At 39.2% G+C, this 20,944-nt stretch overlaps 1 protein-coding gene across 1 annotated transcript in view; it reads left to right on the top strand.

Moving 5' to 3' along the window:
- npnta (nephronectin a) overlaps positions 1 to 20,944 on the top strand; it is a 60,480-nt gene continuing 39,536 nt past the window's right edge. Inside the window, exons 1-2 of the mRNA XM_074663903.1 lie at positions 1 to 582; positions 10,069 to 10,169. Of these exons, the coding sequence (XP_074520004.1) occupies positions 512 to 582; positions 10,069 to 10,169 (172 nt within the window). The 5' untranslated portion in view covers positions 1 to 511. The remainder of the gene's footprint in view (positions 583 to 10,068; positions 10,170 to 20,944) is intronic.

Below are 20,944 nucleotides of genomic sequence, written 5' to 3'. Positions count from 1 at the left end.
ATGAAGGCATTCCCTAAGCATGCGCGGCACGGAGAGCGCTACATCTGGAGCCTCTTCCTCTCGGCTGTTCAGGTCAGGGCGTCACATCCACTGTCCCCCTCCTACAAGCTTGCAGGCTGGATGATATCCACTGTGTTTTGGCCGCTGGTTACCGAAGAGAAGGGAGATAAGGACTGACTGCAGTGGGTGTTACTGGTTGAAGAGCCCGCTAACTGAACTTGTTAGGAGAGGAGAGAGAGCGGGGGAGCTGTGCGCTCTCTTCCCGGCAGAGTGCGTCCCGATCCACACACACAAACAGAGCCATACACACTCATCGGGGTCACTCTTCTCAAAGGCAGTGGACTGTTTTCATTGAATATCGCACATGAGCGGTGTGAGGGACGCCGGCTGACCCGTTTTACCTGTGCACCCTTGGCGTGCGTTAAAGAAACTCCGCTGATTGTTTCCTCCTCGGTGCTTTTGGATTACGGAGGAAAATAACAAGCAGCGTGGGCGTGTAACTCCGGGAATCATGGATTTATGGATAAAGTTGATGTTTTTGTGCAGCTGCTGCTATGGAGCCAGTGCAGAGTTTGATGGAAGGTAAGAGCGCATGGATGATAAGGTTTCATGGTTGATGTCAAAACACTTTTAGAGTCTGTTACTACAGTTTTAATGGCATTCCACGTATTTATAGATTGTTTTGTAGCTTAATTTGCACATTTTATTAGAATTAGCACTTGCCGGAGTGCCCGCAAAGTGACGCGGTATTATTAGAAAATTTAACTGTAAAGCTCGATTTTGTTGTGAATGAAAACGTGTTGCTCCTTTGAATTAGTCTGCGCTCCTGTAAGCACCATTCTTGCCTATTTCCCTAACTTTTATTTTGGTGAAAACAGCAGCAACCAAAGTGTAAATGAACCAGGTGAATCTGCACATTTCCTCCTGTTAGTGTTGTCACGTGCAAAAACATCTTCACGCCGAGCCCTCCTTGTCTCGTGCAGATATCGGGCTGATTATAAAGTGATGTGACAGCAAATCGCCCGGTGCTTCATGTTTGAACACGACTCAGATGAAATATGTGCAGACAGAGGTGTGGAGACGTGCCAGACCCTGAAGAATGCTTGTGTCCGAGATTTGAATCTGCCTATAGGTGCATGTGATGAATGTGATGGATGATGCCAGCTTTTTCTTTACGCATGATAATATCAATTCATAATTAAGGTGTCAGTCAGGTGGATCCACTGATAACATTGAAGAGGTTTCAGATTTTTTATTTTTTTAATTGTATAAATAACTCTTTTGTTATTGTGTTCTATTTTCTTTTTTTGAAAAAAAAAAAAAAAGACTTCTTGAGTGTTCATAATAAACTGGTCAGAAGTCCTTCCAAACGTTGGGAGTTGTACTGGGTCCAACAGATGATGCAGCCAAAGCATTGCACTTTTTCCCCCTCGTGTATCTCTGTCAGACAGGCTGCTGAGCCCCTGAGCAGCACTCTGTCTCATGTTTCACTTTTCCACGAACCAAAAACTTTGAAGATTATTGGAGGTAATTATAAGTGAAATAGTGTGCTTGAATTTAAAAGGAGAAAATACGCCTTCCACCTGACTGCACCTGCTTTTTTGATAGACTTTGACACATTGCAGGTATATTTCCTTTTTTTCCTCCCTCCTCCTGAGCTCTTTCAATTCAGTGTTCTGCTGTGTTCAAAAGTATTTCAAAAGAGACAGATTTGGATATCAAAGGTTTCAGAGCCGGGTGGAAGTGTGTCTGCAGGAGAGAGAGAATGAGGGAGCGCAACAGTGAAACAGAAAATTGTGCTTTTACAAGAACACACTGTGTGATTGTTATTGAAGTCATTTTTTCTCTTAATCACCATGGACAATGTGTGTGCGACAGGCCATGGTCTGATGGGATGTGTAGGGCTTAAACTTTTATTTCACGCATTTCCTCTGTGTAATAATCATTTACTCCAACCTAGCTGCAGCATATTGTACATTATTAACAACCCTGCTGATGGAGTGCCTTGTCACCACGGCCATAATTTGCCAATTTTTATGGGTATAAACTTGCCCAGGCCTGAGTTTGCGCTTCAATTTTAATTCACTGAGAGAATATCCCCCGAGACTGAGTCTGTGCAAAAAAAAAAAAAGCCATTTATTACCTGCTCTCCCTCACTTATTGCCTTTTAGAGAGCATTCCTAACAGGCTTATCCATCTACTCCTGAAGGGTCCTTCACGGGCATCATTACCAAGATCATTTTGTTCTGCACATAATATGCTTACCTGCAAACATACAGCTGAAAACATTGCAATGTTGCTGTGACCACCTTTTGTTTTAAGACTCAAGGACAACCCTTTTCTTGTCAGGTTGAACCAGAGGGAGTCTTTGCAAAAAGCAACAAAAAGGAGCAGAGAATATTCTTTCCCAGTGATGTCACTAAAGGGTTCAGTTCAACACAGCCAAGTAGCACATACCAGACCTCCTCGGTAATAATCCAAAGCCGAGGACTGGTGCCAGGTTGTATTGGCGTTGTAATATCAGACCTACATTTAGGCTCTAAGGAGGTGAGAATGAGTGTGGAAAAACAGGGGCAGGGGTCACATTTTATGGGTACTTGGAGTAAATTAAAAGCTAATGCATGAGACTAATTTTTGATTTAAATTAAGAATAAACAATCCAGCAGATTTTAAGTGTGGAGGGAAACCAAACTGCACTTACAGACAGTTCAGTTTTACATTGCCTTCCAGGAAACATTGTTTAAGCACCATACCTCACTAAACATGACATATGAACTTTACAGCGCTGAAAGCCCCCCCATGGAAAACTCAGCTTACAACCTTAAAGTTCACCATTCTGCAGTGCATTTAACCCACAGTGAATTCAACCGCACCTTTTCAGACTGCACTTAAATGTTTGTACTTGAAAGATATGTCATTCCACTTCGACATATAAGCACTTCTTCTGCATTGAAGCTACTCTTGCACGGATAAAAGGCACTTAAAATTGTTGACAAAATACCTCTTGCTCCTGTACAGGTTGAATGCATTTAGTGCATCAATGCACAGCCTTGATAATGTAACTTCACTGTGTAACTAACAATATATATTCTTAAGTAGGAGATTAAACAGAAACTTTTTATTAGAGTTTCTTGCAAGGGCCATTGAGTTGCATTGCATTTCATCACAAAAGTGTTTTTATTTTCCCGGCCAATTGGTGTATACCTTTCAGGCTTTGGGTAAAAATAGCATCCAGATTTGATAAGCCAGCTGTTTTTTCCTCACTTTAAATCTTTATCTCATATCCCTCATGCTGTTGTGCATGAATGTGACAATCTTGGCAGTCAGCTTATAGGCCTGGCAGCATGTGCAGCAGAGGTGGTTCATTAATGACGCCAGACACCTTATGACTCCACTTGCTCATGCCTTCAGCTTCCAGGGGTTTGCAGGTTCCAGCAAGTCTCGATGCTAAAACTCACCTATCATCATGCGTGGCTGTTTTTGAGGAAAATCTGTTTTATAGCATGCTTCAGGTTGAGTTCATGGATACACGATAGAGAGATAGATTAAATTATCATCACTCTGAATGAGGACTCCTCTGCCGTGCTCCTCTGTGAGCGATGGACTGACTCCTCCTCACTGTCAGGCGGGGGAAATGGGCCAGCACTGTATCCATTAGTGAAACAATAGAAGAAGAATGAAGTCCCCCATGGTGGATATCAACCTCTCACTTTCTCTGGAAGCACCTTGTCTTGACAGTCTGTGCTTGAGCAGAGGTGTCACTCTGCATGCGTGAAGGGTAATAATTATATGCTTGAGTTCCTCCAAGGCTTAGTGCAATTTGGGATGATAATTCAGAGCCGGAGGGTGATGAATGCAGGTTTTATTCTCACATCTATTTGATATGCTGGATTTCTGTTCGGTAGAGTACCACACTAGGGCTAACATGTGTCTGGAAATCTCTAACAAAAGCTCTTCTTCTTTGTGCAGCGCCACTAAGGCTCCAATTGTTGACTGAAATCAGTTAAAGTTTTCAAAAACGTTCATAATGTTTCTTAACTGTTCTAATGAATTGAATTAAGCACACAGTTACAACAACAGAGTGCAAAAATGCCACAGGCTGAATTCAGTACAAGCTCAGACAAACTCAAAGGACACAATCTTATATTGATTCTATGTGTTCATGTGTTTTTATACAGTGTGTCGAAGAATGCATCACAGGAATACACTTAATTGAATAATACACCGTCCATTTCATCTCATGAGGTTCCACCTGGCTCCTTATCGCTCCCACACCGCCTCACTACTCACGCCTCAGCCACCATCAGCTGTGAGCTCAGCAAATGCCATGTGGGTCTGATCCTGGCATGTTGAGGAAATGTCTGATACATACATGTACATTTATTGACAGAGTCAGCTCGACCTCATCGACATTTTCTCCAACTAGTAAAAAAAAAAAAAAAAAGGTTTCCTAGAAAACAAAGGGATGGAGCTCTTCTGTAACGGTTATTTAACCCTTTACCTACATATCCTTTTAACTTTTTAATTTTCGCAAATGCAAAGGATATAAAGTCTTTGTCATTTTTAACCCCTTATGTTTCATCCAATAAGAAAAAAATAAATAAACAAACAATACATATTTTGCTCTACAAAATGGTTGAGCAAGAAGTTAAAGGGTTGAATTATTGATCAGTCTGACTTTTATGACATTATACATTTTTGCTCAAAAAAAAAGAACACCCCCCCCCCCCCCCCAAAAAAAAAAAAAAAAATAGATAAATGAAAATAAAGAAATGAAAACAAATAAATAAATAAATAAATGATAAATAAATAAATAAATCATTTTCTAGTATTGATATTTTCTTTTTCACTCAAATGGGCTGTTCTGATTACTTTTAAGTGATATTAAAAAAAAACACTAAATGTTTTTATTGAATAGTCCTAAATATATTTTGGACAATCTCAGTTAATCATGACTTAAAGCTGCCGTAAGGAACTTTCAGTGTTGATTTTGGTGCCCCCTGTGGCTGTAGTGGTACCTTTTATCTCTGCCTGTTGAACTTAGACATAAAGTGATGAAAAACTTCAACTTACTTTAGAATATGTACCTAATGATAAGGATCATAATATTTGCCATGGAAACGCACAAAACCTTGAGGTTTGTTGGTGTTGTATAGATTTCTTAGTTTGACACTTTCCTGGTAGCAGAGTTTGGAAGATAATATTATTATTAATTGGGGCCAGTATTTACTTGAGTGTCTTTCATAACCAGCTTACCATTCCTCACAGGAGCATAAATACACTACTGATTAATTTAATGTAAGCCATCATTGATTATAAATTCACACCAGCTACATAATCAGCTATGTAAAGAACACCATAATGATTGCAAAATGCCCAATAAGGGTGTTTCCTACCCAAAACACACTGGTGCTGTGACTCATACAAGACAAGTGTGTTGACCAGTGATATGAATCTGAGGCTGAACAGCTGCACAGTCTGTAAAGACTCTGTACTGCATCAACAACTGGTAGATAACAGGGTTAGATCTGGGTTTTAAGTTGCTGCCTTTATTTTTTGATTTTTTTTTTCTCTTTCATTGAATCTATAGATGTTTTTCAAAGCTACCTCAAAGCTACATTAAAGCTACAGTGAGGTTTTTTTCACTGGTTTCAAACTGACCAACCGTGATATTGTTGCTGCTATATGACCAACAAAAGAAAACCAGACAGTTATAGACAAGACTTGTCATTTTTATATGCTTATTGTGGATTTCTGAATTTGCTAGCAGAGTAGGTGTTAGACAAACTGGGTACGTGCAAACTACCAAAACAGACGTTTGTATTTATGCTATCCACGTTAAATTTTTTCAGTAAGAGTTAAATTGAAGTATGGGGTTTCGTTACAGAACTTTACTTGCACATGCACAAGGCAAAATTAACAAAGAGAGAACCAGTATCTCTTTGTCCACAGGAGGCTCCACATGAGCTTTAAGATGTTTAAAGAAGACAGAAAAGAGGATCTGGCAGAACATCAAACATCAGTCACACAATTTGCAGATTGTTTCAAGTGTGTAAAACAGAATGGTTTAAAAAGGGAGTTCGGGGAACTAGATGACTAGATCTGTGTCTCAGGAATTGCCAGAAAATGTAATATATGTGAAAATGCCTCTGGTATCAGTGATGTGCTGCTATTGGAAAAGAGCTTATATTTTGGCACCATAAGTGTTTTAAGAAGTGGAGAGTGAGACATTTAATATTTTTTAATGTTTAAATTGAGTTCTTACAAGAGGAATAATGTCTCTTTAATCCTCAGGATCTTTTAAAGTAGAGTAAAATGTGATAGTGCATCTGGCAAGAGCAGCCCTCCATGGGGAATCGTTAGGTGCATTGATGACTTTTTAATGACATTTAACTGCAAAAGAATATGAAACCAGTGGGTTATAGAGGAACAGGTGCACCCATAGCTGAGTGAACTCTTCCCACAGGATGCCTCCATGTTCTAAAATAATTAACTCACACACAATGATGAGTAGATGAGCTTTTATACAATGATGTTGGAGTAAACTCAGCCTGTCAGGGTATTAATGTCAGGGGAAGGTGGTGAAATATTTTTAAAGTTGCCACCATCATTAGTATGGAGTGAGGCTCAGCTTTTCTCCATTTGTTTCATGGTAGTTTATGGTATGGAGGGACAGCTGGTGCCATTTTTGGACATGTGATTGTGTGTGTGTGTGTGTGTGTGGGCGAGTGCATGTCACTTGTAAAGATGGTGGCATCTAACCCTGGCTGATGTTCAAGCTGCTCCTTTCTCTTTCTGCTTCCTTCCTTTTTTTTTTTTTGTTGTTGTTATTTTCCGGTTATTTTTTCCATTCTGTCTTTCTCCCTTGTTAATCCCTTTTTTATCTATCTATCTATCTATCTATCTATCTATCTATCTATCTATCTATCTATCTATCTATCTATCTATCTATCTATCTATCTATCTATCTATCTATCTATCTATCTATCTATCTATCTATCTATCTATCCCCTTTGATTGCACTTTCTTCTCTTCTGTTTACTTTCTTTCTTTTCAACTCTTGTTTAATCACTCATTAATTTTTCTGTGAATTTTCACCTTTTTTATTCCTTTTTACATTTTATTTACACACACCTATGTTTCCTATTTCTCTCCCCCTTTTTATCTCCTCTCTTCTTGGAGCTTTTCTCCTTCTCTTCTTCTGTCCTTCTGGGGCTCCTCTCCTCTCCTCTCCTCTCCTCTCCTCTCCTCTCCTCTCCTCTCCTCTCCTCTCCTCTCCTCTCCTCTCCTCTCCTCTCCTCTCCTCTCCTCGTCTCTTGGAGCTCCTCCTTGCCTGCTCTTGCCAGGCAGCAGACAAACATTTTCCCTGAATCTGCCACTCTCACTTAGCATCCATCTGTTTTTTTTCCAGTGAGGTGATTGGCAGCGGGGGCAAGCATTAGCATTTCCTCATCTTGGCATGGAGAGTCTAACAGGCAGGAATAGTGGCAGAGGATGTGTCTGGAATACCAAGCAAAAACATAATTGAAGGAAAAGTATTATTGTTGGTTCAAAAACATTCAACAAGAAAAAAATTATCTTGTTTTGTTTCCTGATTCCAGACTTTCCTGCTCCTAGGTAGAGCTTTAGATAACAAAGTCAGGTCATTCAGCTTTCATGAATTGGAAAAATCAGCAGAAAACCTCATTATCTTAAAGTTTTCTTTATCTTTCTGATCTTTACAATCTCCTCTCCATTTAACATTGGCTCGTTTCTTTGGTATCACCTTAGAGCCAGCCTCTCCTAGTATACGTCTTGAATTTTCAACAGTATCCTTAAATGGGCTCATTCCTTCGCCCCATTCTCTCCATAAATACGTGGCGAGCCTTGGTACAGATAAAAAGGTAATCCACATGCTCTGTCTGCCAAGAAGCTATTTCTTGCTCTGAGCTGAATGGAACAAAAACATCCAGCTGTAATTTCTCCTATATCTGTGTAAAAGCACCAAAACCTGCCCTTCCTGTCTATAGAGAAATCATATGGCTCCAGCTGTCAGAAAATGTCTGATTGATTCCTTATACTTGCAAGTGAAATATACACTGAAGTGTGTCAGAGATAGAGGGTTTACAGAAAAAAATACTTTTTCATAGGAAGCAGACAGTATATACTCTGTAAATCTTTCTGTTTCACTGGCTTCCAGATGAACAGAGCACCAAAGTGAGTGTAAGAGGAGCACTGATTCACACTGAAGGCCAAACTCATCGAGTGTGGCAGCCTTTCAACACAGGTCTCCACTTTGACATCACACAAACCAACTCTATCTGATGTGCTATCAGTTTTATTTCCATGGCACAAAGATAATCTGCTGCAGGGCAGCAGTGAAAGGTCAGATTTCAACACCCCGAGAAAATGAAGAGAGAGTTTTATACTTTATGAAAAGTGCTTTTATTGATGTATCAGGCTTAAAGGGATAGGCTTTTTTTTTTCTTTTAGGTGGGGTTTTATGAGGTACTTGTCAATAGTAAATGTATTACTTTCAGGGGATCCTGCTCAGCTTGGCCCTCTTGTTGAAAAAGCATCAAGAAATTGGAATAGAAACAGGGCTATCATCTGCTGGTTGGTCAGTGCTGATCAGTATGCTGCAGGCGCAGGATCTCATATGTTGCGTCTGAAAATAGTACTTAAACAAGGTGACTCTCTGACTGCAAAGTAAAGCACTTAAGAATTTCTTAATATTGCATTCACTTACAGCAACACTAAGGCAGTTGATAGCCCAGCTTTCATGTCATTTTCCTGCCCAGTTTCCCAATAAAGAGATGAAGCTAACCCCAAAACAAACACATGATCTAGCGTAAAGATTCCTGGGTAATCAATCATTTTAATGACAGGAAGTTAAGAATTTTGATTATGAGTTTTTGCAGGTTATCTTTATCCTGCGCCGTTATGGCTGTTTATGGAATTTGATTTGATTCAATTTGTGGCATTTTTCTGGATTTTGCTTCTGACATAAAATGGATAAATTTCATTGGTTGAAACAATTCATAAAATTACTTGAGTAAATTGATTTGCAATAAAAAAAAGAGAGAAAGAAAAAAAGAAAAAGGGAAATGAGGTAAATTATGTAAATCATAGATTGAAGCTGACTTTGTAGTGCACTGTGTTTTGCAAACTGTCCACAGAATTTTGGCAACTATCGGACATAAGCCTTGTAAGTAGCCTCACATACTCAACCTTCATTATTCAGCAAGAAAACATTCAACATTCCCCAACAAATTTGACTTTCTACAGTAATTAAGAGTTATCATTTATCTCTTGTTCAAATTTTTGCACAGTTTTTGTGTCTTGTTTGAGAAGCAGGTTTGTCATTCTTGTACAAAAGAAGAATGAAACATTGTTTTGTCATTTACTTTCAAGGCCATTCAACAGGAACTGCCGACAAAGTCACACTGTGCTGACTCTCAGAGCTCTCCAGTGCAGGTCTTAGGACTCATTGTGTATGTGTTCACTTGAACTCGTCCTCTCTTTGTTGAAAGAGAATCTGATATTTTTGCTCCTACTTCTTGCTCTGAATCCCCCCCTGAGATCAGATTATTTTATTAGCTTTAATGGCTTTAAAAACAATACAATAGATTGTTTTACTGTCTTTTCTAAAGTTGATTAATTTCTTTTAATCGTTTAATGCTGTGGCACTTGGCCTTGGCGGAACCTTCTTTAAGGTTTAAAATGAAATATCCCTGGTAACATGGAGCATAAATTAGATCTATAAATGGATAAAACTGACCTAATCTGATTCAATTAAGGTGGTATCAGTCTCGAAGCACCTTTGGTCTAAATATGATTCACATATTACATTTTAAATTTGATGGGGAAAAACTTTTCCCAAAAACACATTATATGTATGAAATATAATTCATTATCAAGATTACAAGTCAGCCTGATGTATAATTAAGCTTTGTCATGTTTTCAACCTGGAAAATGAGATAAATTATAGGACCACTTTGAAGCCTCATTCTAAACATTAAGACAGACCCCTGCTTTTCATTTGGACATTTTAATTGGCCGTGAACTAATTATGTCGTCCTGTCACAGGTGGCCGCGGCAGATGGCCTCGTCGAATGGCCTGTGTCGTTACGGCGCCCGGGTGGACTGCTGCTGGGGATGGACGCGCCGCTCCTGGGGTCATTGCCAGCGTGAGTGCCACTGTGCCTGCTGCTGCTGCTGGGTGCAAACAGAGCTAACAAGGTTGCCAGGTTTCAAGCTGGGGTCAAAGATGCTGTTAGACAGAAGAGACACAATGATTCCACCACAGTGCCTACCAGTGCAGAGTTAGGAAAATACACACACATAAATACACATGCTTGTTGTCACAACAGACACACACACAGCTAATGGAGCATCACACCTGGGACAATCTTTGGGTAAAGATTGATGGTAATGGCCGGTCTGGCAGGAGGACCAGCTAATGTAATTTCACACTGCAGGTGGCCAGAGGGAGAAAGAGGGTAGCTGTAGGTGGGAACATTCAAACCTAGATCAGGGAGTCATTATGGATTTCTCCTGGATAAGCAAGCCAACACTGCCATCACAAGAAAAATCAGGTCGATTGGTGTGAACATGATCCATGATGTCAGGTGTACAGCCCTCAGCTCATACATACATTAAGCTGCATAATTTCAAGGATTCAGAGGATGTCTCCTTTCAGTGCCACATGCTTGTATGAAATGCTAGCACATAACATTGCAACATATTTATGTAAAGATGCTATACTCTCTTGTAATGCTACTCCCAGAAGGTGAGGATATAACTTGGTTTCAGAGCTGGCAGGTTGCCCATTTCATGTCAGATCCTCTGTATGGCTTGGTGCCTGTGCTGGTGTAGCTGCTTTGCTCTGGAGGTTTAACTGAGAAGGGTTTAACACTTTAATTGGCCTTTCCTGCAGCAGAAAACTAGCAAGCCTCAGTTTGAGAAGATATTTATTTTTAGATAATTGCTGTTTGATAACCACAAGTTCTGTGAGAAAATCAGTGGTACTCTTTTATTTGTCTGCTGAATATAAAGCTCTAGTAAGACCCAGGCAAGCGGCTTCTTCCTATTTTCAGGTATAAGCCAACTAACGGCTAGCAGTAGCTTCATATAAGCTTACTGGATTGCACTAACTCTTAATTGTGTGGACTTTTTGCAACAAACATGATTTAAAGGGAAAAGAAAATTTCTCATCCAGTGTAAACAGCTGGATTGAAAATATTTTTGGCATAGTTTTTGAAGTAGTTTAACTGAGGATTTACATGTAGATTAATACAAAAAAGTTACCAAAAAACAGATATATAAATTTCAAAGTAGCGCTGGAGTACTGGCTTTTAATATGCCTAAATATCCATATACTTAAAAAAAATAAATCTGTTTGTTTTTTCACAATGCTAATCATTTTTCTTTAAAACTATAACTTTATCATCATCATCTTTATTTGCAGACTCAAGAGTCCATTGAAAAACAAACAAGCAAGAATAAATAAATAAAAACACAGGGTAAATCATGCAGCTGTGGTTTTATGTTGTGTTTTTGTTTGCACTGGTCTGCACCACATCCCTTTAATTACATTTATTTGCTTGTCCCGGCATTGTAGGACTTTCCGATGCTGCGTTTCAGGTACTGATATTTGTAGGTGACGGCAAGTTTTCAGTGATAATAAGCTCATTAGTCAGCAGACTAAACAGACCACAACAACAACAACAACCACAAAACTAAGAAAGCAAAAAACATTTGATTATTGCAAACACTAGTTGGATTTGAAAAACAAAAAACAAAACTAACAAACAAACAAACAAAAAAAGAGTATAAAGAGCTGCCGAGTATGCATTGGCTTATTAATCTGAAGTGCTCACATGTTGGTCATTCAGTTTATCTACCTACTTTTTTATGACTCCATCTTCTTTTGCACTTCTTTGTGTCTTTGTTTGCCTTCAGTTCTCCAGCAGCCCCATTAATATAAATGAGAATAGATCAACTTTTCTATTGCTGTCTGTCCCACAACTGCCCTCGCCCCACAAAACAGCTCAGAGAAGCACATTTAGTGGAAACATAAAGCAGGACATTGCAGTCTACAACCCTTAGAGTTCTTGAAATCAAAACTTATTTAAAGCTCCAGTTTACAAGTTGTTATATTCTGCTGCAGAAAAGACCTCATGAAAATGCATGTTTCTCTGGGTTGATTAATACACTCACTTTGTGTTTCTCATCAATGAAATTACCATATTTTGATGAATGTTTTATGCATATGAGTTTACCATGCTGTGCTTAAGCTGACCTTTGTTTAACCCATTGTATTTTGTGTTATTTGTGGGAAATATGTCACACACTGCTTGTTCGGCTCGAAGGTCTGTGCTGCTGCTGTGAAAAGAAAGCAGAATTTGCTTGGTTAAGTACTTATTTTTCTCTCCAATTCTGTGTAAAAGCGGCAAAGTGCCATTATTTCACTTAATGTTGGAGTGCTCTGCAAGATTTCTTATTTAGTTCTTGAGAACACAAACAGTCTCACTCGAGTTCATGGCCCCAGTGTTTTGTATTCCTTTAAGCTCTGTCAGATTAACCTTAGGTCTCTGCTAGACAAACGTGCTTTTTATCCACCTCTTGCTTCAGGACTATTAGAACCAAAATATGATAATTTTATTCTTACATAAACACTTGGAATCAGAAAAACAAGTTGTGCTGGTGGATTCCAGACGGGGTTGATTTCATGGCTGTAAATCTCAGTGTTTTTGCTTGGTGTTTTACAATACCAAACCTCTTTAAACACCCTCCTACCTTTCCCCAAGGTTTTGATTTTAAACTGCACAATATGTGCTGGTATGATCTCAGCAAAAGCATCAATGTTAGCTCAAATGTATCATTTGATAGTGTTGTTTTTAACATGGGGCCAGGCTCAGCAGTAATCCTGGCAGGAGTCAGACATCTCAGTGCCCAATGTCTCCCAGTGCATCTGTGCCGGGCTCTGTGCCTTTAAAGCTCCCCATCCATGTTCAGAAAATACAAGTTGGACTAGATTTGGGTTTTTTGGGGTCAGAACAAGAAAGACAAGGATGACTTTATTATCACAGAGGCTTGGATCAAGAAGCAAAACAAGATTCATGGACTCAGCATGTACCAATTTAAATCCAAGCATAGCTTGAAACTGCAGCAGCAGCACATGATTATGTTGTCTTCTTAGCTCTATGAAAGCAACATTTGTCGGCATGTAACTTTGGTCACAATCATTTAAAACTAAATTGGAGGAAAGTCATGTTTGCATCAATTATTTTACCAGCCAACCAGCAGTGTGTCAGCATGTTTTCTTTTTGTTATTCTGGAGTCCCACATGTTCCCCGTTGTTCCAAAAATAACAGCTAATTTTGTGCCTAACCACCGCATCAAGCTGCTGTTGTGTTTTATCCTCCAATGTTTTTTTTCTCTTTACAACAAAACCATATCTGCTTTGTGAGTTAAATCACTGGCTGAGTGCTCGCCTTAATGCTTCCAAATGCTCCTGACTGGGTGCAAAGCCCAAATCCACTCACTTGAGACTACAATCAGTATTCCATCAAGTCAGTGAAGTGCTGATTTAAAGCTGTGAGGAGGGCAGTAAAAGGTATGGGAAAGAAAGGAAGTGCAATCATAGATTTGTGTGTGTGTACCTTTTGTCTGCATGTGTGTGAGAGGATGCAGTCATTACAGATTTCAGGTCTTTGCTATAGAAGAGATTAGATTGGAGCTATATCAGATTGTGGCTCTCTCGGGTTGTGCAACTTTTCTCAAAGAATGAAAAACTTCATGGATCAACTTGGTTTCTTAAAGCTCACAGAAGCAAAAGAGCCAAAGAAAAGGAGAGTGGAGAGAAAGGGCTAAAAGTGAGAGAAAGTGAAAATCCTGCTGTGTAAGGGAAATAGTGTAGAGGTTATAGGAGTTAGAGATGAGTGCTGTTGGAGCGGGGGAGTGACATCAGGAGAGAGAGTGAAAAAATCAGGCAGATGGAGACAGAGAGGGGAGCTTTAGATTTATAGTAAACTGAAGCTCCACTCATAATGTTCTGACAGGCCATCCGGCAGGCAGAGCCAGACTGATTCTAACCAGCTGCCATCAGGCTCCTTTTACTGCCAGTGTGACAATTTGAGCGTTTGTTCATCAGATGCATTTCCTCTTTAATAATACAGTAATTAGTCACCTCCAATGAAGATGAAAAACTGTCAAAGAACAACTTCGTCTCATGAGTGTTATTATCTGAGGTGTGTCTAGAAGAGAGGCATTGCACATTTGAAATTTTATTGTCCACCTGAGATATCTCCGAGACTCCTAAACTTTGACTGCCTTGTCAAAAGTAATCAAGGCATTGTTAAAACCAACATTTTCTCTGAGTATTGTGAGGATGCTGGTAGCCGTCTTTGCGTTTTTAATGTGGTATATTTTCTTGTCCACAAACACATCACCTATCTGTATAAAAAGACAGGTGTGTAGGAGAGGAATCAGCACTTCAGAAAGTGCAGGCTTACTTATGCACACTGTCGAACTGTCAAAAACACATTCACTGGTTTCAGTACCCAAACATTGCCAATTAATGTAACATTGGCAGCTAGACAGTGTGTAGGAGTTTGATATATTATGATAAGTTGTTAAAATCTTGACTTGGAGTTTACAAATATATAAAAAGAAAAACATTTTCTCTTTAACTCCCTGAAGAACAGAAAAACCAAAGGAAGAAACCTTCTATGAACTAAATATTCAACAGTTTAATCTTGTGAGTTCTGTACACCAGTGTACACAATCTTTTCCTGTGTCATTACAGCTATTAGCTTTTCAGTAGACTCAGGTTCAAGTTTAGTTTTTTCCCCCCTTCAGGTCAGAGACAAAAGTCGAAGTCCAGTAAAACATCTACTGTATGTCAGACCTCATCCGTTTGAAGGTCCCATATTGTGTAAAAATCACTTTATTAAGTCTTTTACTGAAATTTGTGGGTCTTTGGCTTTCCTCCCAGCCCACAAAATGTGATATTTAATGACAAAACCTGTACTTAGTAGTGCTTCTCCTGACCTAAAACAAGCTGTTTGGATTTTGGGGATTTGCCGATGTCAGCAATTCCCATTTTTGACCAATCAGGAGCAAGTCTGACCTGATTGGTCCATTCCTCTCCATGGGCTGCCGCTCTCAGTGACGCGGAAGAACAGGGCGGTATCAGCGGTGGCTCATTTACATATAAAGGTCACGCCCATTCAATCAACAGAAGGGCTATAAGAGCCTGGAAATAATGCTGCTGTGCTTGATTTATTGGCTTTTTGGACCAAAACATGTTACTACCATTTCACAAAGACATCAGGGATCCATATTAAACTGCAGAAAAGGAGGATAATATGGGATCTTTGATGAAGCTGCCAACACCTCTTGTGTAATTTGGGTATTACCTTTCTACCCTGGTTGGACGAGCTGTCTCCTTTTCAACATAGCTTTAACAGCAGAATTAAATGATAATCTTTTGTCAGGTTGATTTTTTTTTTTTTTTTTCAAAATAAAGTCAAGGCTGCCACTTGTAAAACATCAGCTTGTGATATTTTTGTCTATCATCAACATTATCTAGAGATTAAAGGGTTGGATTAAACGTGTCCCACAGCACTGTGGGCGGATGTTTTTTGTGCTTTCAGGTTTAAAATAATAAGCTTGTCCACTCTAGTGATAGTTTCTTTGTGTACCAACTTAAAAGCTGCCAGTTTAGTGCCAACACTCAAATATTGGCCTCTGCTTGTGGTTTTTTGTCATTGTTGAGCAGGGTACAACGGAGTCAGTAAGAATGAGTCATCTGGAAATCTCAAGTGGATGAATAATACATAATGAACACTATATTTAGGTTTTTCTTACTTAACAGTCAAATTTCAGATGATTTTACTCAAAAACATTCAAATCAAGATTAAGACAGACTTGAGGTTTTATTTGGTCAATTTCAGCAGCAGTCAAACACCCAAGATTAACTGTCAGGCTTTATCAGGTTAAAGTTCAGGACGCTACAGAATTGACTCTTAGTTTTCTTTCTCTAAAAAAGCTTCCACTTTTAAACGCGAGTCCTTCAAAGGACGTAGAAAAGAGACAAAGGGGAAAAGACACTTACTTCCTGCATTGTGAAAGAACTGGGTAGAATATCACCTCCATATTAAATAGATCACACATTATAATTTCCTCAGAGCCCCTGGTGGATTTAGAATACATTGAAGCTGAGATATCCTTTGAGTGAGCACAGTCTTTGTTTGGACAAACGGCAGAGACAGGATTAAGGCAGGACTTTTGAATTAGTAATTGAAGTTAACAAGACAGCGATGAAAGCGGAGAAGTGATATCTTAGTTTAAGTAATTCACTCTATCATGATAGTCTGCGCCGTCTCCTTGTGAGCGTGACTTTCTTTCATGATCACTGAGCTGTAAAGGCCTGTGTGGATGTGAGCTTTTTCATCTACATGCGCTAACAAGATAAAAACAAAATGGGAGGGTTGACTTGAAAAAATTAAAGGGGATATGTGCAGTAATAAAAGGCACATGTTCAGAGTTACTTGACATAGTTCTGTCTCTAATGAAGCTACTTTCACCGAAAAAAAAAAAAAAAAAAAAAAAAAACTGTAAGCAGTGCAGTAAGGAAGCTGCAACCTGTATTGTTATATTAAAGCATGCAGGGTTCAAATTTCTTTGAATGATGTTGGAAGCAAGCAGCAACCTCTGGTGTTGAAATAAGAAAGCAGTGTCACAAATATGTGAAGTTCCTTAAGAGTCTGCTTGAAACTGGCCTCATAGTGAAGGAAATCCCATAAGGCTCTATGTTAAGATGCTCATCTTTACAGCAGAGCTGAAACTTTGCAGCCTGGTTCAAAAACAGTTGTGCAAGTCACATCTCCTAAATTTTACACCTAGCGCTTTGTTTACGTGAAGAAAGCAAACAAAGCAAACATCTCCAAACAAAGCATATCATTCATAAAGATGGAATAACCTGCAGCACTAACCAGAGCAGGTAATTTTACCCACAGCAGGTCATCTGTTTTGGATTCTTTGCTATCTCTTCCTTAGATATATAGTATATTGACTATGATTTGTACTATCGCTCTTGTTTTGTATGAGCATGAATAATTTTTATAATTTCACTAGCATTTATTGTTGTCGACTGATACTCTACTAGATATGTCTATTGTTGTTCTACATTAGCTACACATTTGCATCAAAGACTGTATATAGAGTGGACAGCGTGACTCCGCCATTTATCATTGTACGGTTTTGAAGCCAAAATACCACCGTCACAGGCGCAACCATTGGCAGCAATTGCTGCCAGAGTCTGCGCAGTAGAGACCATGAGGGATTTTGGGAGAATCTTAGTGGGGCTGGGTGACAAAAATAATAATTATTTCTTTTCTTTTGAGAGTTTAATCACTTCTTGACTCTGCCTCCCGACTTATTTTACAACCCCTGAAAAAAATACACGAGAATGTCAGCTGTCAATCATCGTTAAACGGTACGTAAAGCTTCGTTTTTAACCTCGTATAACTAATGAAAATTAAACTTTTCAGAAAAAAAGAGGACTTGAATACAAGACAGCCAAATGATATCTTCAAATCACCACAAGAATCAGACATGAGAAACATTTCTACGAGAAGTGTTAATTTGTTAAAGTTTGACCACAGCCCATCTGGAATGGCTGGAAAGCCAGATTTTTTAACCTATACCGCAGCCAGCCACTAGGGAGAGCAGTTTTTGCGGAGACCTCACTTCTAGCCGAGCAAGTAGACGTCCTTTTTTTTTTTACAGTTTATGATTTGCATACACAGGCTTTAGCTATCAGTTTGCTGTGGTCAATTGTAGTTATCTTTTAGCCAGTTGCTTGCTCAACTGCAACTAAGTATTAGAGGCATGAACCCAAGGGCTCAGTGGTGTCACCAAAGACTTTTCTGAGAATATAAACTTGGTGTTTTCAGCGTATGGTTGAGTGTGGACTTAGCTAAAGCCAAGACTTAAATATGCATAATCGGAGATGTAACTGATTTAGCTGAAAGGAATGATTTATGGATCCAACTCCACTCTTCAGCTAAGGAGTCTTAAGCAGTCTCTGCCAAAATTTAGATGGGGTCAGTATTTTTTTAATAGGGCTGCCATCATCAGGCTTTAAAATGCTTCTTCAGAAACAAGTTGGTAACGTCACTGAGACTATGTCAGTGTTTTGCAGTCAAGGGATGTACGGCATTATAACTTCGGTTTGTTTTAAAATCTAAAAGAAAACTACTGATTTACCTCGAGCTAGATTTGAGTGACAGGTAAAGTAGATTGAACGTTTTTCTAATATGAGAGAACATTCCCGGAGCTTTCATAGTGATGTGTCATTATTAAAAACCTCATAATGAAATCATTTGAATTATGCCTCCTTTCTCGTGGCATCTGGGAATATGTGTGACTCCAGGACTGAACACACTCTGTGTGTGAATGTACAGTATGTGTGTGCGTTTGTTTTTTACCCCAGGAACATTTGCTTGTCACAATGACCTGGCCGTGCCCTCTAACATCATGTTCATGTTTATTTGTTTATTTATTTATTTATTTATTTCTCTCTCACACATACTAAGCAATGCCTGCAACCTTTGTGTGTCTGGCTATTTGTTTTGCAGCTCTCTTCGCCTTAACTCACAGAGTAGCCGGGATAAGGTGCCAGCCCCAAGGTTAGCTCAACATGTTTCTTCAAATATTCTTGCTGGACATGTATTGCTGGGGGCACATCCTCTGAATCCTGAGCTCACTTACTTATTTATAGAGCCAAACCCACCCTTTCCACACACACACAAATACACATGCACATGCACATGCACTCGCACTCGCACACACACACACACACACACACACACACACACACACAAAAAAAACATCCCCACTACACCTCATGCCCCTCGGCAGCAGCCATCTTCCTCCCTCTAGCCTTATGGAAAAGCGCAAACAGCTTTCACTCCGCAGACCTGATTTCACCTGAAGCCATGTCGAACATGAATTATGCTAAAGTTCTTTGGTGTGTTGTTAAGATTCAGCTGCCCCACTCATCTACCCCTTCAGAATGTTAATGAGACCCCCGAAGCTTAAATCCATAATGTTTTTTAATTACTCTATTAGTATTTTGTCCATATGTACAGTGCATGGTAAAAAACTGAATGCTTCCTGTGGTTGGAGATGCTTTGCATACATAAATATACAGAATATAGAAGCAGGATGATCAGGTGGAGAATGCTAACATACTTAACACCGAGGTAAATGATTCAAGTAGCGTTATGTGGCTGATCTGTGACATTTTCACTGCAAAAGAATGACAACAGCATAACACAAGTTCACACCACAACGGATGATCCATCCTCCATATAGAATAAAATCTGACATTTGTCCTAAACATGATGATTCATTCTTTGGTTGTTCTGCTAAATTATGCTAATTGGAGATCATTTATCAAAAATAAAGTGCACAAAATAATTGAAGTCTTACATCAGCATGGATTCAGATTTAATGCTTTTACATATTTCTTCATAATATTAAAAAATAAAATATCAGCGCTCTACTCTAAGTATTTCCCTCCCAATCGGCAGAACAATGATTTTGATTAAGCTGGAATAGATGTCATCAAATACACCCATAATAAAATATTCATTAAAAGCAGCCTTAGGTAATTGCTTTGTTGATTGCAGGATGATGCAATTTGTAATTAACTTTGTCGTTCTTCTCCCAGCTTCCTCTGATAAAAGATTGCATTGTGCTGATATCAATTTAAAGAGAATATTGCCCTTTGTGTTAACCATAGGGCGTCAATGAGCCGTCCATTAATCAAAAGAATCTGCTTCGGCAGCAGTAAACTGTCCCGAGGATCGGCTGATGTAAACCACTGAGAAAATGTGTCATCGCTCGGCATGTTTTGATGGCGTTTGTGGAACGAACGAGGGACATACGTGCTATGTTTGGCCTTCCAGCTGGTACAACCATTTTTAGTCCTGCATGTCCTCTGCTGCGGTTAATGAACTGACTGCTCCGTGATCTCTCCCTCTCACTGCCAGGCCAGAGGCTTAAAAATACCCTCAGAGGCTGAGCCTGTTGATATCCGCCTCTGATCCTGCTAATCAAACCCTCCCCATGTCGGAGGGACACAAAAAGAATTCCTCTCAACTACCCGCTAACTAACAACATCACAGGCTTTCAGTTTATCTCCTGACCAGACTAACTTCAGTAAAAGAACAACTCTTTTTCTTCCCTCCAACTGATTTGGCCATTTTTAATTTCTAGTTGCCAACTTTGTCTGCTCAGTGTGTTGGCACTAAAGCTCATACTACAGGCCTGTGAATGTGGACCTACAGTTCTTTCTTTCTTTCTACTGGATTACATAGCTTAATAAAGTAGAATGAGTCTGGAAATGTTATCAGCTCCAGTTCAGGGATGCATCACATACCTTTGAGCCTTTGAATAAAGCCTGAACAATGAAACAGACTGAAACACGAGGAGCTGAAGTTTGAAGCTCTGCTGCTCTTGATTTGCCTGAAAGAAATTAAGAAGATTGTACTTCACTTTTGGAAGAATGAATTTTATAAATACAAATTATTCAACTGTTTGTTCTCTATTTCTATGAGCTGTCCCTCAGCATTATAAAAAAAAAAAAGCTTTCAGCACAGAACTGGCATTTATGATAATCTTTGAAAACAAGCAGCACTTATTTCAAAGCACTTCCACCCAAACATCAAACTACCACAACACTTTCCAGGAGAGTTTCAAGGTGAGAAGTGTATAAAGCAAGTTATATTAATATTGCTGCAAATGCACAAGCTGGTCAAGAGTTTATGTCAGTCTGGGTAAAATGGACTCAACCATATGGCTGTGTGGGCACTTTCACATTTGTTGAGGTGGAGAAAGCGTGGAAAGTGTTTGTGATGAAGTTGGCGTGACTGAAATGATGGAAAAT

The sequence above is a fragment of the Halichoeres trimaculatus genome, unplaced genomic scaffold (assembly GCF_033239565.1).
Source record: "Halichoeres trimaculatus isolate MK-OKI-2021-1 unplaced genomic scaffold, fHalTri1.1 fHalTri1_scaffold_2, whole genome shotgun sequence".
Taxonomy (NCBI): domain Eukaryota; kingdom Metazoa; phylum Chordata; class Actinopteri; order Labriformes; family Labridae; genus Halichoeres; species Halichoeres trimaculatus.
Note: the sequence above shows the minus strand (reverse complement) of the source record. Positions and strands in the feature narration are given on the sequence as shown.